Here is a 19,607-nt window from a genome sequence, read left to right on the forward strand (position 1 = left end):
AATTTCAATAGGCTCAATCCAACTTATAGTTTTACATATTTATGCTGCAATAGCAGCCGAATGTTTGGTTTGAAAGATTTCAACTTCGAGTAGCAACGAGTTCCAAAGTTGCTCATCATACATGGGGAGACAAGTATACAAATCAAATGGTTCCGCAAAGATGGAAATGTGAAGACTCGATGCACCCACAATTATTTAGGAGACCACTTTCATACGTAAAACCAACCACTAAAGGAAAAAAGAAAAAGTTGCAACAGTAAATACCTAGAAAAATGTCAAATTCTATTAAATAAACTCGTAATGATCACAGATAGAACTAGGTAAAAAGAGTAACTTTAAAACTCTCTAAGAAGCTAATGGAATGCACGGGGTGCATCATTTCCTCACAAATACTTATTGGCATGACATATATGAATAAGACATCTAAAAACTAAGATGGGTTTACATATAGAAATGAGAATAAGATGGGATAGAGGAATATATTAACATAGGTTAAAAGTCGGGCTTCTAAATTTCCTTGCTAGCTGGAGTTGAGATATTCCAATTTGCTGACCTTCTCCCAACGCTCCTTTCTCCTCTTGCAAATGAAGCACGGAAGTTTAATCTTTTAGAATTCTTCCTGCTTCAGTCAGATATCCTCACCTCAACTCCAAGAACATCCTTCACCAACTCATATGTCACAAATGCAATTGCTATAGATGGAACCACCTAAAAACACAACCAATAGAAAAAAAATGTTACATAATACCAAATTTAGCAATATGCGGTATGCCCGTGATTAAAATTAGAGAAGGAAAAAAATCCCTTGTGGATAGTGATAAAGTGATACAATAAGTCTCTAAAGCTAATTACAGCCTAAGACAGCATTAGCATACTGACCTTCACTGAATTGGGAACCAACCCCTTGTACAATGCTCCAAATCCCTCGTGCCGAACTGTTTTCCTGAAGGCATCAACCATGCCAGTATATTCAAGTGGTGCTTTAGTCTTCCCATCGCCAGTGATAACTGAAGCAGCATCCTTCCAGCCAACCATTTGCATTCTTCTCCGAATAACATCAAGAGGGTAAGCAACTGTCTGGCCGACAGTTCCAGCAGCAGCTCCACATGCAAGCCTTGTTGCCACACCCAACTCATTGTCTTGAACTAATCCAAAAGGTTTGCTTTTGAGTAACCAGTCTTTTAGAGATTCATACACTGCAAAGTTTAGACCCACATATGGAACCTACAAGCATCATACATTTAGCTGACTAAGTAAAGATTACATGGTATTCATGTAAAGTTCAACAAGGAGAGAGTTGATTCTGAAAAAAAAAATGACCTAGCAGAGGAAGCAGAAATTTCAGTTCTGATCCCCCCAGAACTGGAACCTATAGATTAAACAGAAATCTACTTTCATGGATTATCGGCTTTCAAGGTGCACTGCACATATGCACAATGGAAGATAAAAGAAAGCATACAGATATCTAATTGATTTACTTACTACTCCTATAACAGAAGGCAGCCAGCCTCTGTATAAAGCCCGGGGACCTTCTTCCTTGAGGACTGTTGAAAGAGCATGAAAAATTCCTTTGTACTGGCGAGGAGACGCTTCCGTCTGGCAAGAAAAAATTACATGGAAAAACTTAAGCACCAAATCAATAAGAAGCAAAGGAGCTCAAATCAAGAATGATACCTGGACAGTTAGCCGACCCCGGACCATATCCATTGGGTAAGTCGCTGACATGGCAATAATTCCAGCACATGCACCAGCTCCAAGACGTAAAAGTGGAGTAAGCTGAGCATCATCTGTAAGAGACGATGGCAACATGAATTAACTACTTCAAGATTCTTATCATAATCAGCATCTACAATCTATGATCCAGTGATCACATTAAGTCTGCAGACCCTCACTCCTTATCAAGCATCGAGCCGATATGTAAACTGGTATACTTATTAACCTCAGAAGATTCTACTCGAAAAAGCAAAAGATAAGGCATTTGCAAAATGTGCCAAGCTCAATATAATTCATTGAAGTCCCATGTAACATTTTCAGTTTTGATTTTGAAATTAATCAATGCATAAACACCGAAAAAAATCAACGCATGCACATTAAGGAAAATAAAAATAACGGAAGATGAAGAACAACCTACATACAGCTTATGAAAAACAGGAAAGAAGAAAGCTTAATGTATGCAGATTAAAGATCAGAATAGAATTTTAATCACTGCATAGGAAAACACTAGATCAATTTCTATCTCTAGGAAAGTGCAAGTATAACAAATAAAAGTCATACCATTTCCAGTTTGCTGCCTGTACATCCATAATATACCCCTGTCACAATTGAAAGCAGAAGGGAAGGAATTGGTTGTTAGGCATAATGAGAGCACAGATGGAGGAGAAAACAAAACCTATAATATTGTCACTTAAACATGTAAATCCCATAATGCAAAAAAAAAAAAAAAAAGGAAATGAAAGCTTAGAAGTTGGAAAACTATAGAAATTGCACAGAAAGAAGCACCAAAGCATACTTGGAAGCTTCCTCATAACTAAAGAACTTGACTGCTGAATTTGGAACTATGCGAGCACAATTAGTGCCATTGCCTTTAAATAATCCTCTGAAACCCTCAGTTCTCCATATATATTTCAAGCCTTGAATAGTACCATTGTACTTTATACTATGCGGATTTTGAACCTGCATATTCCAAAAGCAAAAACCTATTACTATGATTGTTCAGTAGGGGGGCATGCAGTTTCCCCAGTGTCATTGCTGAAGATTTCCCGATATCCTATCTCGCCACAGATCCCAAGACACACAAGGGGAAAGGTTATTATAAATAGAGAGACTAAGAACTTAATGGAAATATCCAGTATGCAATTAAGTTGTTCGTTGGAACAGAAGAAGATTTTCTAATTGCTCATTACCTGGAGCAGAATTTTTAATCTTTCTAAGGGAGCAACAGCAGTACGTGACCTGAAACATATAGTACACATCATACATTTAGCACAAAGAAATATCACAAAATAGTAAACATTCAGTGGTTTATGCAAAGCACAACAGTACATTTGCACATATAAGTAGAAGACATACTAACTTATTCGTCCTATAATACTTAACCACACACAGAATAACAAAAACAGCAAATGACCCCTCCAATAACCATAGATATGCACTAGAATAATACAACCTTGTTCGGAAAGTCTATTTGTTTTGATGGAATAATAGCACGATGCAAACTAATGCTAGTCCATGAACTCCACATTAAACAATTCTGTCTTCAGGAAACTTGAATAAACAGTAAAATTATCGCATAGTTAAACAACCCCTCCCTTTCCTGCTAACCAAATTTAAAAATGCCAAAATAAGTTACTATCTAAAAATTTAAGATACATATGCCTCAATCATAGTATTGTATAGATGTACAAATTAAGAGGTACGCACTTTTAATATAAATTTCTCATTTTACGCAATTTCTTTTTCTATCAAAACGGCATTCAACAGAAACTATCATAAACAACAAAAAGAAATTATCATTTTTTTTAACTTAGAACAACGAAAGAATAACAGGGAAGAAAAAAGCTTCACGTTACAGAATTACAGAGACATCACGAATCAGGTCGACTGGACAACCAAAAAAGAAAAGAAAAAAGCAAGACAAGAACTTACACTCCACCGGCAACACCACCGGCGATTAAGGACTTGCAGATACTAAAAAGAGCGTGGCTTGGCGCTTTAATCTCTTCTCTCGCTAACTTCGCTTCTTCCGCCAGATTGACGATCTTCGAAACTGCAGCCTCGCTTCTTGTCTTCACATCCTCCGATGCCATCGCCGGAACTCTAGGAATAAACCTCCGGCGTTTGTATTATAATTATTACGGCGGCTCTTGTTATTCAGTGAAGAGAAGAGTTCGCATTTGCAAGAGAGAAAGGGCAGTCCAAGGAAATGAGGTTTTAATTGTTAATCGAGGGTTTAATGGCTTATATAACCCGCGGGTTACTTTAATTATCATTACGCTTGTACTGCGTCTGGGAGATATTAAATTAGGAAAATAACAGAAGGAAATGGTTATACGGGCGCCCCTTTTTAGTGGTAGTTAGGGCTACTTTTATTTTTCTTTTCTTTTATCCTTTTTCCTCTTTTTGCTGTTTAGTTAAAGTTTTCAGAGGGAAACTTTACAAAATTAATATTGAAAATTCATCTCTTGCTAATTAAATATTAAAATTTAATGTCTTATATCTTTTCATTAATTATTATTTAAAGTTATTTATTAAAAAAAACCGATTAGACTGAATTAAAAAAATTAAAAAAATATCAATCAAATCGATAATATGATTAGACTAAATTAAAAAAAATCAGATTTGAATTTGAATTTTATAAAATTTATAATTAACTGAAAAAATAAAGATATTTAAATTCACAAATATTTCTCCGCACTTCATATATACAAGAGTTATAAATACACTAATATACTTGTTTAAATTTATACTTTTCAACTATATTTTGCTATAAATTTTTATAAAGTATTTAATATGCTATATAACTAAAACAAAAATACAATATGATCATTCTAATATATATTACTTCTATTTATATAATAACAATTCACATCGAACAAATTTAGATTAAAAAATCAGAACATTTAATAAAAATTTCAGTCAATCACAAATAATAAATTAATAGAAATGGCCAAATTTATAAAATTATTTTAACACTTCCGTTAATTGAAACATGCTCACTTTTATTAAGTGTTTAGAGTATTAACAAATTAAAAATTTGATACTAAATTTCAATAAAGTTATATTATATTGATCTCTTAATAGTTAGTTGATCATACAATAATTACTTCACTTTAATATAAAAAAATTATAAATTTACATAATTATTGTTATTTTCTTTATTTTTAAAAGTCTGTATTTTTAGTTTAAAGTAATGTAAATTAAATTTGATTCACCACCATTATCTGCCACAAAATTGACAGATTTGGTGCACTTGAACCCTTGTCATCAGTGTTAAGATAAGCAATTTCTTTTTAAATACTTTTTCTTTATTTGTTTTCTTCTGTTTATCCATAGTGTCAATGTCTCTCTACAAGGCAAAGTAGGAGCAAAATTGATGCTTGAGGTCCACAAGTTTTTAGGGAATTGTCAAGGTCTAGCATACAGCACATCTATGCCTGAAAATGAAAATCAATGAAAGGAACAGTTATAAATTGGAAACACCTCTTCAAGAAGTTGAAGGTGCAGTTTTTAACTAGTGACCTCTATTTGTTTCTAGCCACACAACCATCAAGATCCATACTAACAAAAACATTTAAGCACCTTCCTTTTCTTTCTTTTTTTTTTTTTTTTTTAATGAAATCTCAAACTTAATTAAGAATCACATAAAAAATAAAAAAAGATAAAAAGGAAAAGAAAAGAAAACCTTGCAAATTGTGGTCCTTATGCTGTTTTCACACAAGTTAGATTCACGGGTAATTATCCCAGCTGGTACCAATACTAGGTATTATATATCAATTTGGTACCAAAACTTTAATTTGAATCGATTTGATAACAAACGTACGTAAAAATATATCAATTTAGTACCAACAGTCAAATTCCGACGTCCGGAGCTGACGTGGCATGCTGAGTAGAAATTTTCGGGTGTTTTGCCCCCAACACGGCCGTGTTATGCCTGTGTTCCCAACACGGCCGTGTTGATGGCTGTGTTCCCAACACGGGCTTGTGTTCATGCCCGTGTTACTCTCTGTGGACGTACTCCCTAAAAGCTTTTTTTCGTTGATGTTTGATGCATCCAACACGGCCGTGTTTATGGCCGTGTTGGGAACACGGTCGGTGTTGAGCTTTCTCATGCCCATCATCACTCGTTTGACTACTTTCTCACCCACAAAAGAATTTCTCTCCCTCTTCTTGCCTTCCTAAAATCTCTAATTCTATTTCCTCTCCCTCTTCTTTCCGCTCTTCTTATCGTTTATAGCATTGTTACCCCAATTGTCACAACATTTTCACATTGCAGAGTGTGCGTTTTACAGCATTGTTCCCGTCGCACAATGTCTCTTGAATGGAGGCGAAGAGAAGAAAGTGAAAGGCAGCCCGTGTACTGTAAGTCATATAACTTGCATTTTGTAACTTGTGCTCTGTATGTAATGGTTGTGCTTGGTTTTTGGTAAATTTCAAAGGATGATCTTCTGTTATGTGTTTTATTATGGTGGTTGGTGTTTGGTGATTTGAAACCCTTTTCCTTATTGATTTTCATTGTATTGAGTGATTGTAATATAAAGAATGACATTGATTTGTTTTATCCATTTTACCATATGCAGTGCCTGATACAGAGTATTTCAGTATAGAATGGCATTGTTTTAGAGTAGATGGTAGGGGTAGGCCAAAAATTAGAGATGTTGGGAGCATAGATTTTTGTTCTGCTGATATGATGTCAAGATTAGAGATAGATGCAATGGCCAGAGAATTGGGTCTGGTACCTGCATCATTTTCTATGTTTTGGAAGCATCCAAAGAAAAGTGACACAGATGATTTGAGAAAGTTAGATAATGACAGTGATAGTATTGACATGTCTTTAAGTGTTGATGAGTCAAGAGTGATTCATGTTTATGCTAGGGATAAGGTAAATATGCAACAAGATAATTTAGAACCAACTGAGAATGTTGTGCATGCTAATAATATTGAATCATCTGAGGAAGTGAGAATGCTAAGTAGTGATGGCACTAGCTTAGAAGAGGTTCAAATTGAACAAGATGGTCATGGGAATGATGATAGTGAGGAGTTTGACAGTGAGGCTGATGAGGAGGACCCTGAATTTGTTGATTCTGACTATGACTTGCATGATGAAGATGATGATGATTTATTTGAAAAATTTGTTGATATGGAGTTAGAAAGGGATAGAACAAGGGTTAATGAAGAAATAATTGGAGGTGAGGGTTCAGATGAGACTATTTATGCACCAAGTGATGAGCTTAGGTCATGCTCTTCATCTGATGAAAATGATATTGATTCGAGGAAGATAAAATGGCCAATTTTTAATGAGGAGATAGATATGGCCCACCCTAATTTGAAGATAGGCATGTTGTTTAGTACTTTTAGGCAGTTTAAAGATGCAGTAAAGAACTACTCAATAAGGAGCAGGAATCAAGTAATTTTTGGTCCAAATACAAAAATAAAATGTAAAGCAAAGTGCAAAAAGGGATGTGGATTTTTTATTTGGGCTTACTTGAAGACAGATGATAAGAACACTGTGCAAATAAAGTCTGCAAAGTTTGATCATAGTTGCACTAAAGAGTACAATAACAGACATGTTAATGCTAAGTACATTGCCGTGAAGTATGTGGAAAGGTTTAGGGCTGATCCAAGTTGGGCAATTCAATGTATTATTCAAACTGTTAAGGAGGATATGGCAGTTGATGTCTCTAGGCTAAAGGCTTGGAGAGCTAGGAACATTGCTCTGAAGTTCATTGATGGTGATGAAAGAGAGCAATTGGGTAAACTGCATGATTACAAACTTGAGTTGCTAAGGAGTAATCCTGGGTCCACAATTGTGCTACATTTGGAGGAACAAGTGTTCAAGGGTTTATATGTCTGTTTTGCTGCCCTAAAAGATGGATTCAAGTTTTGCAGACCTTTAATATCAATTGATGGTTACTGGTTGAAGGGGATTTATGGTGGGCAGCTACTAACAACTGTGGCAGTTGATGCCAACGACTGTATATATCCAGTTGCTTGGGCAGTTGTTCAAAAGGAGAACAAGGATAACTGGAAATGGTTCCTAGACCTACTAGCAGCTGACTTGGAACTCAACAACAGTCACCACTGGACCTTTGTGAGTGACAGACAGAAGGTACAAGCTTCTAATCCTTTTATTTTAATATTTTTTTAGTATATATGTGAACTAATTTTTTAATTGCGGTTTATTATTTTTTATGCTTAATTAGGGTTTAATTCCTGCAATTGAAGAGATGTTTCCCAATGCAGAACACAGATTTTGTGTTAGACATGTCCACAATAATTTGAAGAAAAATTTTAATACATTAGGACTAAAAGAGTTAGTTTGGGGGGCTGCTAGGGCTAGTTATGTGCCAATGTTCCAGAAAATCATGGATAAAATTGCAGAAATTTCTACAGATGGCCATAACTACATGAACAATATACCCCCTCACCATTGGCCTAGGTCACATTTTAGGACAACCCCTAAATGTGACATGTTATTAAACAATCTTTGTGAATGTTTTAATAGCTTCATTCTAGAGTCAAGGACTAAGGGAGTTATAACAATGAATGAGATCATTAGGACAAAGTTAATGAAAAGAATTCACAAAAAGAGAGATGCTATGAAAAGAACTGCCAGTCAATATTGTCCTAAGATTATAGCTAAGTTAGAGAAGTCTAAAGAATTCTGCTGGATGTTCAGAACTGAGTGGTCAGGGGAGGATAGGTTTCAGGTGGTTGGTCCAGGGGGGCAGTTTGTGGTTGACATTAAGGACAAAACATGTACTTATAGGAGATTTGATTTAACTGGCATACCATGCTGCCATGTAGTGTGTGCAATATGGTATAAACATGATAATCCTGAGAATTATCTAGATGATTATTACAAGGTCAGTACTTATTTAAAAACATACAGCCACTTGCTAAACCCTACTACTAGTTATGAATTTTGGCCAAGAGCCACAACACCACCTGTGCTACCTCCTGCTCCAGTTCAACCAAAACAGAGAGGCAGATCTGTTACAAAGAGGAGATTAGAAGAAGATGAGATGACTGTTGTACTACAGAAGGGCAAAGTAACCAAAAAAGGCTCAGTGATGACTTGCACCATTTGTGGAGCTAAAGGCCACAATAAGAGATACCATGGTCATGCCAAATCTACATCAAAACAGCCTAAGATGAAAAAATTACAAGTAAGCGCAATTTCAATTCAAGCTTTTGTATATTAGGTTTCTTTAAAATATAATAAAATTTTTATTTTTTTGTTTTACTAGGTACAAAGAAGAGCAAACTAGATAGACCCTACTGACCAACTCCCCAATGACCCTATTGACTTTACTGACCAACTCTATATAGACCCTACTGACCAACTCCCCAATGCCCAGTACTTAGAAAATGATCTAATTGGGACCGCACAGGTAATAAGTTCATTTACTTAACTAAATATATTTGTAATAACCTAATGTATATTTACATTAACTTATGCAGGTGCAAAATGTAACTCCTTCACTGTCAATCCAAACTGAGTTTGACATACCTGTTCATCTAGTAGATCTAGATGATTTTAATCTTCATTGGACAAGTTTGTCCCAAACTGTTGCAGGAACACAAAGACCTCATCAAAATACAAAAAGCATCAATGAGTTGCTAAGTGATATTCCAACTCAATCAAGTGGAGTGAATGAAGACTCCCAGCCGAGTAAGAAGAATGGCAAGGGCAAGACAGTGAAGAACAAGGGCAAGACAGTGAAGAACAAGGGCAACAAGCCATTTCTGGCTCCTAGATCCGCATCTCTTTCAACAGCATCAAAGAAAGCTTCTGGATCTAATCCTACTCCATATGAAAGTTTCGGAAAGGGGAAAGATAAGGTGCAAGCAACAACTAAGAAGACTCGGAGGAAAGAAAATGTTAAGACTGCAACCTCAAAGAAGAAGAAGCCTTGGATGCCTGCTGGTCTTGGAGACAACAACAAGCCTTAGCTAGGCATTATGATTGTTTAATACATTAGGAACTTGTTTATATGTAGGAACTTTTGTTTTTTGCTTTTAGGACAGATGGTGTTTTTGTGGTCCATAAGATAGATTTCACATGCTTGTTTATTGTGCTCAGTTTCAACACTTTTTTTTTATGAGGACCATAAAATCTTTTAATTATTTTGTCATATTCTTGTGTTCCACACTTAATACAAGTTGCTATTTTGTAATTACTTAAAGTGCACTACTTAATACTTTTGCTTAGAATTGTCCTTAGTGTCAACAATGATGTGTTCTACTAGTCTTTTTAACACTAGAAGCTGCCGAAACGAGTGACAGTATGGGCATGAGAAAGCTCAACACCGACCGTATTCCCAACACGGCCATAAACACAGCCGTGTTGGATGCATCAAACATCAACGAAAAAAAGCTTTTAGGGAGCACGTCCACAGAGAGTAACACGGGCATGAACACAAGCCCGTGTTGGGAACACAGCCATCAACACGGCCGTGTTAGGAACACAGGCATAACACGGCCGTGTTGGGGGCAAAACACCCGGAAAATTCCTACTCAGCATGCCACGTCAGCTCCGGACGTCGGAATTTGACTGTTGGTACTAAATTGATATATTTTTACGTACGTTTGTTATCAAATCGATTCAAATTAAAGTTTTAGTACCAAATTGATATATAGTGCCTAGTATTGGTACCAGCTGGGATAATTACCCTAGATTCATCAGTTCAAGGTAATAGGTTATATGTGAAAGTTATTTAGTCAGCAATAGGTTTAACATTATATATTTTTATTGGGATTAATTTACAACTACCACACACTTCTAAAATAAATAAAATTTACAACTAGATTACTGTTTACAGTGGTAATATTATTGTTAATTGATTAAATTGGGAATAGTATCAAATTTAGAAGTACAACTTCAATATTGGTTTTCTGATATATAAAAGAAAATTAAAATAAAATCAGTACCTTGTATGGTTCAAGAAATAGCTTTAGCTTGATATTCCAACTGTAAAAGACAGAGAGCAGTTGCTTTTTATGTAGGTTTAAGTACAAATTTAAATGTTGGCAAGGAATTAACGTGGAGAGATGGAATCTGCTAATTTCCTTTCACTGTAACCCCAATTACAGTAATGCAATTTGTTAGTTGCAGAAAAAATCATTGACTAGAGAAATGCTCTGTCCCTTGTGAATTGACTGGAAATCCTATAATGCATAGGTGTCCATTTGGGAACTTTTAGATTCTTGTAGTGAAAAATTCTCAACCTTGCAACTTATAAGTGGGTGATATGCTGATGGGGACTGTTTGTTTTTTCTTTTCTTAATTTCTTTAATTAAGTTTAGGCAACTAATTAATATGGTTCATAATTAAGGTTTTCTCTTTTTCTGAATTTTTGTTGGATTGATTCCTTGTATGTCTTCTGGGCATCTCTTATCAATCCATTTATGTGAATTGAGTTGAAATCTCTATCTTTAGTTGCTAATGCTAGAAAGTTTCCTCCTTGTAGTCTTTTTTTCTTTATCTTTTTTTTTTTTTTCGGGTTGGTGACAAAGATTTGGCATGCATTGGTAGTTTGTAGGCCTAACCTTATAGTTAATAAGCCCCTGTTTTTCATTTTAAGATTCATTGGCAAGTCCAATGAAATTAAATTTGAGCTTTAAACTTTAAGTTTGAATTTATTTTTTCAAATTGAAAAAAACATTTCAGTAAATCTAAATTGAAGTGAGAAGCCATTTGATTTTGTTAAGAAATAATGTTAAAAAATCACATTAATATGATCAAACATTTCAGTAAATCTAAATTGAAGTGAGAAGCCATTTGATTTTGTTGAGAAATAACGTTAAAAAATCACATTAATATGATCAAACAAGCAAGAAAATTAAAAATACAAAAATTTAACAAGGTTCGGTAACGTATCTATGTCCTCGAGAGCGATGAGTGACTGTGACTATTATTATTAGTTAATCCTACACACTGTTAGGTTATAAATATAAAATATATATATAACCTTCGGTACAATTACAAAAATACTTTGTACCGTACCTATTAGCGCAATGTAGATCGGATGGTGAAACCAATCCTTTTGCGACAAAAGCTTATTTTATTCCAAAACTCTGCTCAGTTTGTTCGTTATCTGTCCCTTAAATTAGTACATGACCCATTCCTCACAGATTTAGCCATTGTAGCTTGAACAGTATTACACAACTCTTATAGGTAATGTCATGTACATACTTCTGCAAGGCACTTATTTTTATAAAGGCCTCTAAAGCGGGCCAACCAATGAAGCATTAGTATTGTTGATTTCTCTTACTTCATGATGATGCCATCGAACAAGTCAAAAGTGATATAAAAGGAGCTTTGATAAATTGGCGTCTGTTGCGATTAGTTGGCCAGTGGCCACTGCCTCAATTTATATTCAAATTAAAGCTTGATTAAACTAAGCCAAAACCACCAGTCCAGACGTGCGGGCATGAGTAGGTGACCTCTTTGTCCTCATGTGACCAGTAAAAGTGTTCATTAATTCTTTGCTAAAACTTAAAGAAAACGTTGATTGCTATATAAATCTACCAACTCCAATGCTATTGCCCCATGTGTGCTTTCGCACTTGGTCGTCAAAACCATGTTGTGTACTCTTTATGAAAATTTCAAGTGACAACACTATATCTTGGTCTCAAGTAATGTAATTCGCTCCTAACATTAAATGTATATATAAGGTTTTCATATTAAGAAACCCACTTCAGGAATAAATTCATCAAGAGAGTTGTGTAGATATGGAGGAGGAGAAGAAGAAGAAGGAAGCAGAAGCTGCTAATATCGTATGGGATTGTGGGAGTCCTTTATATGATTCATATGAAATAGCTTCGGTTGGTCATGTGATTGAAAGGCATATGATGGCTTTGCCATCTTCCTGTGGATCAAAAAGGTTTATTTTCAGGCCAAGTTTTTCAAAACAAGAGAAGGGTGTCATGATCAAGAATAAAGAAAGGTATCAGCTTCAGGAAGAGGGAACACTGTCCAAAGTATTGAGTTATTTGTGGAAGAGGATAAGGATCGAGGAAAGTAATGAGAAGGTCAGAAAGTTCAGGAGGAGCAGATTCTATAGTGTAGGTAGCAGAAACATTGTGCTTCTCAGGAAAAATGCAGCAAAAGAGGTTTGACACATGCATATACACATGCCCAGGTCCTAAGTATGTAATCCTCCCTTGCTTGGTTAGAGGGAACTGATAAATGAGTATATAATAAGTAAAATTTGTAAGTTTACTTCTTTTTTTTCCCCTTATTTTCTCTTGCTTATAAAAGAATTTTCATAGTTGAGAGTGGGGATTAATTTTGGTTTCTCTATCTCTTCCTATAATGAAACCTTGAATGTAATGAAAAACATTAAACTCTCCCAATAAAATGTCATTGCTCCACCCGTAGGAGAAGGTTCATGCCCTCACAACCCCTTTCCTCTCAAGTTTTTGTTTTCTTTTTTGTTGGTAGAATTTTTTGTAAAAAGAATTTTCAAAGCCTGAATAAGGTATCTTGATAAGTTGTGACCTCAGAAATAAGAAATTTTACATTTTAAGACACTTATTCAAGTGGCAAGAAGGAGAGATGTTAAATTTAAAACTTTTTTTTCCTTCAATACTATAACTAAATATGATATTAATTTATAATTTTTTTTACCAAATTTAATAAATATCCCAATATATACACCAAATTCATATAAAATTGACACATATTTATTACCTATACCAATTGTGCGCGCGCGCACATATATATATATATATATATTTACATGTTTTTATTGAATAAGTGACAAATAAATATTTTTTTTAAATACACGTAAATATTTATTAAAACTAATTAATATGTACAAAATTATCTATCAATTTCTATATATGGAAATATATATCTAAACTAAGTAATTTCTATTTCATTTTATAGTGAATATAAATATATACTAATTCTCTTATATAGCAAATAATCTTTTATATTCTAAAAATTTAAAAATAGAAAATTTAAACTGTCAAATGCAATGCCAAAATGGCACAGATCTATTGAACATCAACTTGCCACCAAGATATATCAAATTTAACTTGATGACATCCAAGTGCATAATACTACTCCCTCCGTCCAATTTTAACAGGTCATTTTAAATTTTATTTAATTAATATCACTATTTTAATTATTTTTTACCACAATATTCTTAATATATTTTTTAATTTAATGCACAATAATCTAAAAATTCTATAATTTTTAAAAGTTAAATAAGAAATTTTGCACTGCAACTCAAAATAAGAATCATAATTTCAAAGTCAAGTAGCACATGTTGATATTTGTATTAATTAATAAAAAGTATTTTAAATATTAAATACTTAAATCAATAATTAAAAAAGAAAAGTGACCTGTAAAGAAAAATAATGAAGGGAGGGAGTAATTTAGAACAGAAAGCCCAATCCAAGTAATCCATCCGACTAGTCCCAATTTCGAACATGTAAGATTTAGCCCATTCATTCATATTCTTTATTCTGATTGGACAAACAAATTAGGGTTGTCATTTTCTTTCTTCCGTCTGAATTAATTGATGATATAATTACGTAGCTTTCTATCAAGTCCACACAATATCTTCGTTTGGACGTTGCCATCGACATCTCATTTCATATATATTTTTTGATCTTTCACCCGGTGTCCAGCCCAATTTCATATATTAATAACAAGGATTGTCGAGCTTTCTCCGGTCACCAGTAATGCTGACCCAGTCACCGAAAAATATAGGTCAGATATTTAATTTTCACATTTATGACAGCTATTTAAGTTGTAGATATTATTACTAATTAACCTAATATAGGAGTATAAAGTAGATTTACATGATTTAGATGCAATTCACTTAAAAACCTTTTTAAACAAATAAATAATAATAGTTTAAAGCTCAAAAGATCATACCCAAAATATGTATTTCTCTTATTCAATCCATTTACAATGAAAGAAAATAATAAATTTAAAGATAAAGTTTCAAGAAAAGAACAGGGAAATAATTAACTCCGACCTACGAAAAACAAGCTTATCCAAGCATTTGACATGGTATTCTTCGCTGACTATTTCGATTAAGTGCTTCACAAGTCAATAAGAGTTTGAGGTAAATTACTCCCGAGAGTTATATATTTGGTGGGTGGAACCGTATAGGTATAAAGTTCATCCATGTTTCATTTTCACTTGAACAAAACATCACCAGTTATTAATTAAAAGATGATTTTGTTTTAAAGAGAAATGCACTCACCATTGTATGAGCTGCCTGACATGGTCTTCTTCTTGTTCTTAAATGAAACAAGTCACGTCAGTGTCACTGTCTTGCTTCTGCCTCGCTAAAAGCTAACTCACGCAAAGTCAAAACCAATACCGCGTGTTGGTGGTCTGCTGTTATGTTCTTCGTTTTTGCTTCGCAGTTGCAAACAACAGCGTTCTCTTGTGGTTTAGTTAACATTTTCCTGGCAAGAACATTATTGGGAATCGTGCCAATTGCATTCCCTTCCCTCCTTCCAAACTTTCACTTTTGTCGGTAACCACACTTTCTTATCTTTTTCCTTTTCCTCTCTAAGCAAACGCAATGTTCGCTGTTTTGTTTTCTTTTTATCTTTCTAATTCCATTTCTTAGCTTCGCATGGCGTCATGAATCACAATCATTTCTGTTTGTTTCTAAAGTTTCTAAACTTTATCCGTCTTTTCTTCTCTTCTAGAATCTAAAGCTCGAGCTTTTTGTTTTCTTTTCATGTTTGCGTCAAAGTGGAAACTATGAATTATTCTTAGTAGTTTCTATAAATGGTGTTCTTTTATTATTTTCAAGATCTTTTAAGACAGCTTATAGTGAGATTTTCTTGTGTTTGGCGTTTTTGTCTTTTTCAAGGTTTAGTTAATAATGGCTGAAGAAGGGCCACCAAAAGTTCGTTTCGTTCGTTGCCCAAAGTGTGAAAGTCTCCTAACAGAACTTCCTAACTACTCTGTCTATGAGTGTGGTGGTTGTGGCTCTCTTCTTCGAGGTTAGTTAATTTTGTATTAATAATTTATCTTTTGCTCTAAGTTTGGTTAGAGAAAGTGAGAATTAAATTAGAATTTATACTACTGGCATTTTGTCCTTAAAGCTTTCAACTTTATTCTAATTGAATAATTTGTTTCTCTTGGGTGTTCTGTTCAACTTATAAGCAAGTGGAAAGCTTACTTTTTTTTTTTAAATAAACTTTTTATGGTAAATGATGGAGTTTGAAATTGTGGATTTTTGGTGGTGCAGCGAAGAAGAAAGTGACCATAAATGGTATATTAGTGGAGAAACTTGAAAGGGAGAGTGATGAAGATGGTTTTGAGAAATTGGAGAGTTTGTCAGAGAAAGAAGATGGTGGTCGTGATTTAGGTATTGGACTTGAGGTTGAGAGGCGAAAAAGAGATGGGGCTTTGCTTGATAGAGGAAAAGAGAGAGTCTTTAAAGAAAAAACTTATCATTTGGTAAGTAATTATAAAGAGATAATTAATAGTAGCAATAGAATTGTGAGAGAGCAGATTGTGGGTTATCAAAGAGGCGAAGGGAAAGGAACTGATTACAATGACGGGTACAAGGCACCACTGAATCACCCAGCTCGCAATTGGGTTGGCAATGATGGTGAGGAAATGAACATAAATGGATTTGAGTCTGTTAATTTAAGTAGAGAAAAAGATATGGAAAATATTTCAGCTCAATTTAAGGGTTCTACAGGGTCTTTGAGGTCAAGGGCTATGGTGGGAAAATGGGGTTTGAATAGAGATGGCTCAGGGGGACGTCATGGAAACCTCAGAATTGCTGATGAGCGAAGCAATGTTTCAAATTTTGCGTCTTATCCTGATGAGGGACCTTCCAACTATAATTATGTGAAATCTTCTTCTCATGGACATGGTCAGTTGTTGAAGAACTTCGATAACAGATTTGAACACTTAGAACCGGATCGAGCTGAGCTGATTCGGAAGTTGGATGAGTTAAAGGAACAAATCTGCAGAAGTAGTTCTGCGGCTGAGAAACAAACTCCTCCTGGTTTTTACAACCACGACCGTGCTCCATACAATTTTCCTGTGAAACCTTTGGCTCCAGATAAGCATGTCCCAAGACCCCTTTACTTCAGGCAAAATGATTATGGACATGTTGTCAGAAACAGTGAAGATATGAATATGCAGAACTTTTACTTTCCTCCGAAGCATAATGCAAATAAATTTCCAGTTTATAAGAATTCCGTTCAGCTGCAAATGCCCAGGTCAGACTCCCATCCAGCACCTGACCGCTACTCGCAGCAACCACTTCGTGACTACTATCTGGGGACACACGAGGGTTTTGATCGAGAACCTCTCGCATCTTATCCTCGTGGAACAATGTATCACAAGCCTGCTTGTGCCTGTTTCCATTGCTATAACAAGAAATGGCATGTTCCTTCACAAGTTCCAGCCTCTGTTTTTGGTCGCAAATATTTTATGGAGGAACCGACCGTTTCCAACTTCAACCACCAGGTCGATCACATCAAATCCAGGTCTGGGAATCCTACTCCTCAAGTCAATCATCGTGCTTTGCATTCACGAGATGCACAGTCAGATATTGGATGGCCAAGTGACATTGATTCAAATATGGATGTTTTCCGCCATAGTCATCTGGGGAGGGTGGTGGTAGCCCATGGAGATGGGCGTATTTGCCATCCTATCACTGGCGGTGCCCCATTTATAGCATGCTCTAGTTGCTTTGAGTCACTAAAACTGCCAAGAAAATGTAAACTAAGGGAGAAGAATCAGCAGAAACTTCAATGTGGTGCCTGCTCAACAGTGCTCTTTATTGAAATTAGGAACAAGAAGTTAGTTATGTCAATTCCTGTCAAAAACAAGCAAATCTTGGCTGAAGCTGCTGATGGATCTCGTGGAGAAGGTCTCTGGAGCCCTGAAGGTGATTTTAATGCTGAAGGAACAAATTGCTCAGTTGATTTGGATAATGTTGGTTATGACTTCCAGTCAGCAGATTTCAAAGGAAATGTATTACCAGAAGACCGGAGGCTGAACTTAAATGAATCTAGGGCAAGGCACAGCCTTACTTCTCTATCTTCTGTTTCTTCTGGGGAGGACAAGATCACGGACAGTATGATTGTTCAGAGAGATTTATCTGACTTTCCTGAGCTACCCACAAAAGACGATACATCTTCAACATATCTGCGTCCGCTTTTCATGGAGAGTTTAGATGATATCTCATCTAATAATAAAATTAACAGAAATGGGGAAGGAGACGAGAGCAATAAAGAGGTTATACTTGACAAGGATGCTTGTAGGGAGAACAATCTCAATAATATATCATCAGAAACTGAAGTTGAAGTTTCTTTCAGTGAATTCCTAAACACTACCACCTCTCAAGACTCTTTGGAGGTAAGCAAAGAAGATCTGCAGCCTAGGATCAATAAAGGAAGCGAATCATTCTTGGTGGGTCTCCTCAAGAAGAGCTTTCGGGATTTCTCAAGATCTAATCAGCACAATGAATATGAAAAACCTAATGTTTTTGTTAATGGGCAACCTATTCCGGACAGTATGGTGAAAAAGGCTGAAAAGCTTGCTGGGCCAATTCATCCTGGAGATTACTGGTTAGTTTTACTTTTTCACCAGTTGCAAGTGCGTATATATGCTGCATGGCAAATAACATATTGCACCTATTGCCATAATAGTCCACACAAACATTTCAGTGTCTATTAAACTGATGCTTCTGTTGGAACTTAGTAATCTAGATAAATTACATTAAAAGTTCCTGAACAATTTTCTTTGCTGCATTTTCTTTCTCAATTCTGAATAAAGCTAGTTTCCTCATAATACTAACAGGCATGCTACATCTGCCTTAACCAGGTACGATTCTCAAGCTGGATTTTGGGGTCTGATGGGACAACCTTGCCTTGGCATAATTCCTGTGAGTTCCAATGATCTTTGGTTAATGAGCTTCTTCTTCTTCTTTTATGTGTGTGTTGTTTATGGCAGATACTGCTGGTGCCCATTGGTCTCATTGACTAAGCTTTGTTGTTCTTTTGCAGCCTTGTATTAAAGAGTTCAATTATCCCATGCCAGAAAATTGTTCTCTGGGAAACACGAGTGTCTTTGTCAATGGGAGAGAGCTTCATCAAAAAGATTTGGATCTACTTAAAAGCAGAGGACTACCAACCACAAAGGAGAAGTTCTATATCATTGAAATTTCGGGAAGGGTTTTTGAAAAGGATTCTGGCAAAGAGCTAAAAAGCCTTGGCAAACTTGCCCCTACGTGAGTTCTGACTCTATTTTACTTGGATAATAATTAAAGATTAATTTATTTGATAATGCTTAGATAAGTGTCCAGATCATCGAATTACATATTATTTTTCATATGCCTGTTCTTCTGCATTATGCTGTCAACTGCTTGATTTAGATGTATATGAATGCCCTGCTGATTACGAAATATTTTAAGCAGAGTTGAGAAGATGAAGCGAGGCTTTGGGATGAAGGTTCCGAGAAAGCTCGTATGATCATCCGCATTCGTGATTTAATAGACCTTGTGCAGTTGTATATATTAAGAGCGTTCACCCTTTTTATCATTTGCATGTGTTCTATTGATGCCCTAAACTGTGCTGTCTTGACACAGTGAGTATTTATGTCAAGTTTTTGATATGCTTGTAGTGAAATTTATGAGATAAAAATAGTAAAGAAACACACTAGTGTATACAGTTTGAGTACTTTATTCGTATACAATTTGGATTATCGAATGCAGAAGGAGCCTACTATTCTTGCAGAGAGTTTTTTTTCTTTGCCATTTTAGTTTTACTTCAACTTCTTCTTCGACATCTAAAGTTTATATTAACAAGACTGCAAAAATACTGAAAATAAACTGGACAGCACTTGATTTTTATTTTTATTTATTTTCTTTAATGTTCCATCT

The 19,607-nt window shown here is 35.2% G+C and overlaps 2 protein-coding genes across 3 annotated transcripts; one reads left to right on the forward strand and one right to left on the reverse strand.

Moving 5' to 3' along the window:
* Positions 1–261: 261 nt before the first annotated feature.
* LOC8287741 (mitochondrial adenine nucleotide transporter ADNT1) lies at positions 262–3,941 on the reverse strand. Its single transcript, XM_002509884.4, has 8 exons — positions 3,646–3,941; positions 2,904–2,952; positions 2,510–2,673; positions 2,275–2,312; positions 1,675–1,787; positions 1,483–1,596; positions 880–1,224; positions 262–708 (listed from the first exon to the last, which is right to left on the reverse strand). The coding sequence occupies exons 1-8, from the start codon at positions 3,804–3,806 to the stop codon at positions 625–627; spliced, it is 1,068 nt and encodes a 355-aa protein (XP_002509930.1). The 5' UTR covers positions 3,807–3,941; the 3' UTR covers positions 262–624.
* Positions 3,942–14,921: 10,980 nt separating this feature from the next.
* Positions 14,922–19,434, forward strand: LOC8287743 (protein ENHANCED DISEASE RESISTANCE 4). Of its 2 annotated transcripts, XM_025156466.2 has the most exons (6): positions 14,922–15,224; positions 15,570–15,702; positions 15,951–18,294; positions 18,551–18,611; positions 18,733–18,956; positions 19,143–19,434. In XM_025156466.2, the coding sequence occupies exons 2-6, from the start codon at positions 15,582–15,584 to the stop codon at positions 19,195–19,197; spliced, it is 2,805 nt and encodes a 934-aa protein (XP_025012234.2). In that variant the 5' UTR covers positions 14,922–15,224; positions 15,570–15,581; the 3' UTR covers positions 19,198–19,434. The 2 variants fall into 2 exon arrangements, with proteins under 2 accessions (XP_025012234.2, XP_002509932.2); XM_002509886.4 differs by lacking the exon at positions 14,922–15,224 and having other exon boundaries at positions 15,233–15,702.
* Positions 19,435–19,607: the final 173 nt, after the last annotated feature.

This window comes from Ricinus communis, chromosome 5 (assembly GCF_019578655.1).
Source record: "Ricinus communis isolate WT05 ecotype wild-type chromosome 5, ASM1957865v1, whole genome shotgun sequence".
Lineage (NCBI taxonomy): Eukaryota > Viridiplantae > Streptophyta > Magnoliopsida > Malpighiales > Euphorbiaceae > Ricinus > Ricinus communis.

Coding starts and splice junctions, on each gene's coding strand:
- LOC8287743 (XM_025156466.2), top strand. CDS start 15,582: ATGGCTGAAGAAGGGCCACCAAAAGTTCGTTTCGTTCGTTGCCCAAAG. Junction 15,703..15,950: donor TTGTGGCTCTCTTCTTCGAG/GTTAGTTAATTT, acceptor TTGGTGGTGCAG/CGAAGAAGAAAGTGACCATA. Junction 18,957..19,142: donor CTTGGCAAACTTGCCCCTAC/GTGAGTTCTGAC, acceptor TATTTTAAGCAG/AGTTGAGAAGATGAAGCGAG.
- LOC8287741 (XM_002509884.4), bottom strand. CDS start 3,806: ATGGCATCGGAGGATGTGAAGACAAGAAGCGAGGCTGCAGTTTCGAAG. Junction 2,674..2,903: donor GATTAAAAATTCTGCTCCAG/GTAATGAGCAAT, acceptor TGGAATATGCAG/GTTCAAAATCCGCATAGTAT. Junction 1,225..1,482: donor TGCCTTCTGTTATAGGAGTA/GTAAGTAAATCA, acceptor TGATGCTTGTAG/GTTCCATATGTGGGTCTAAA.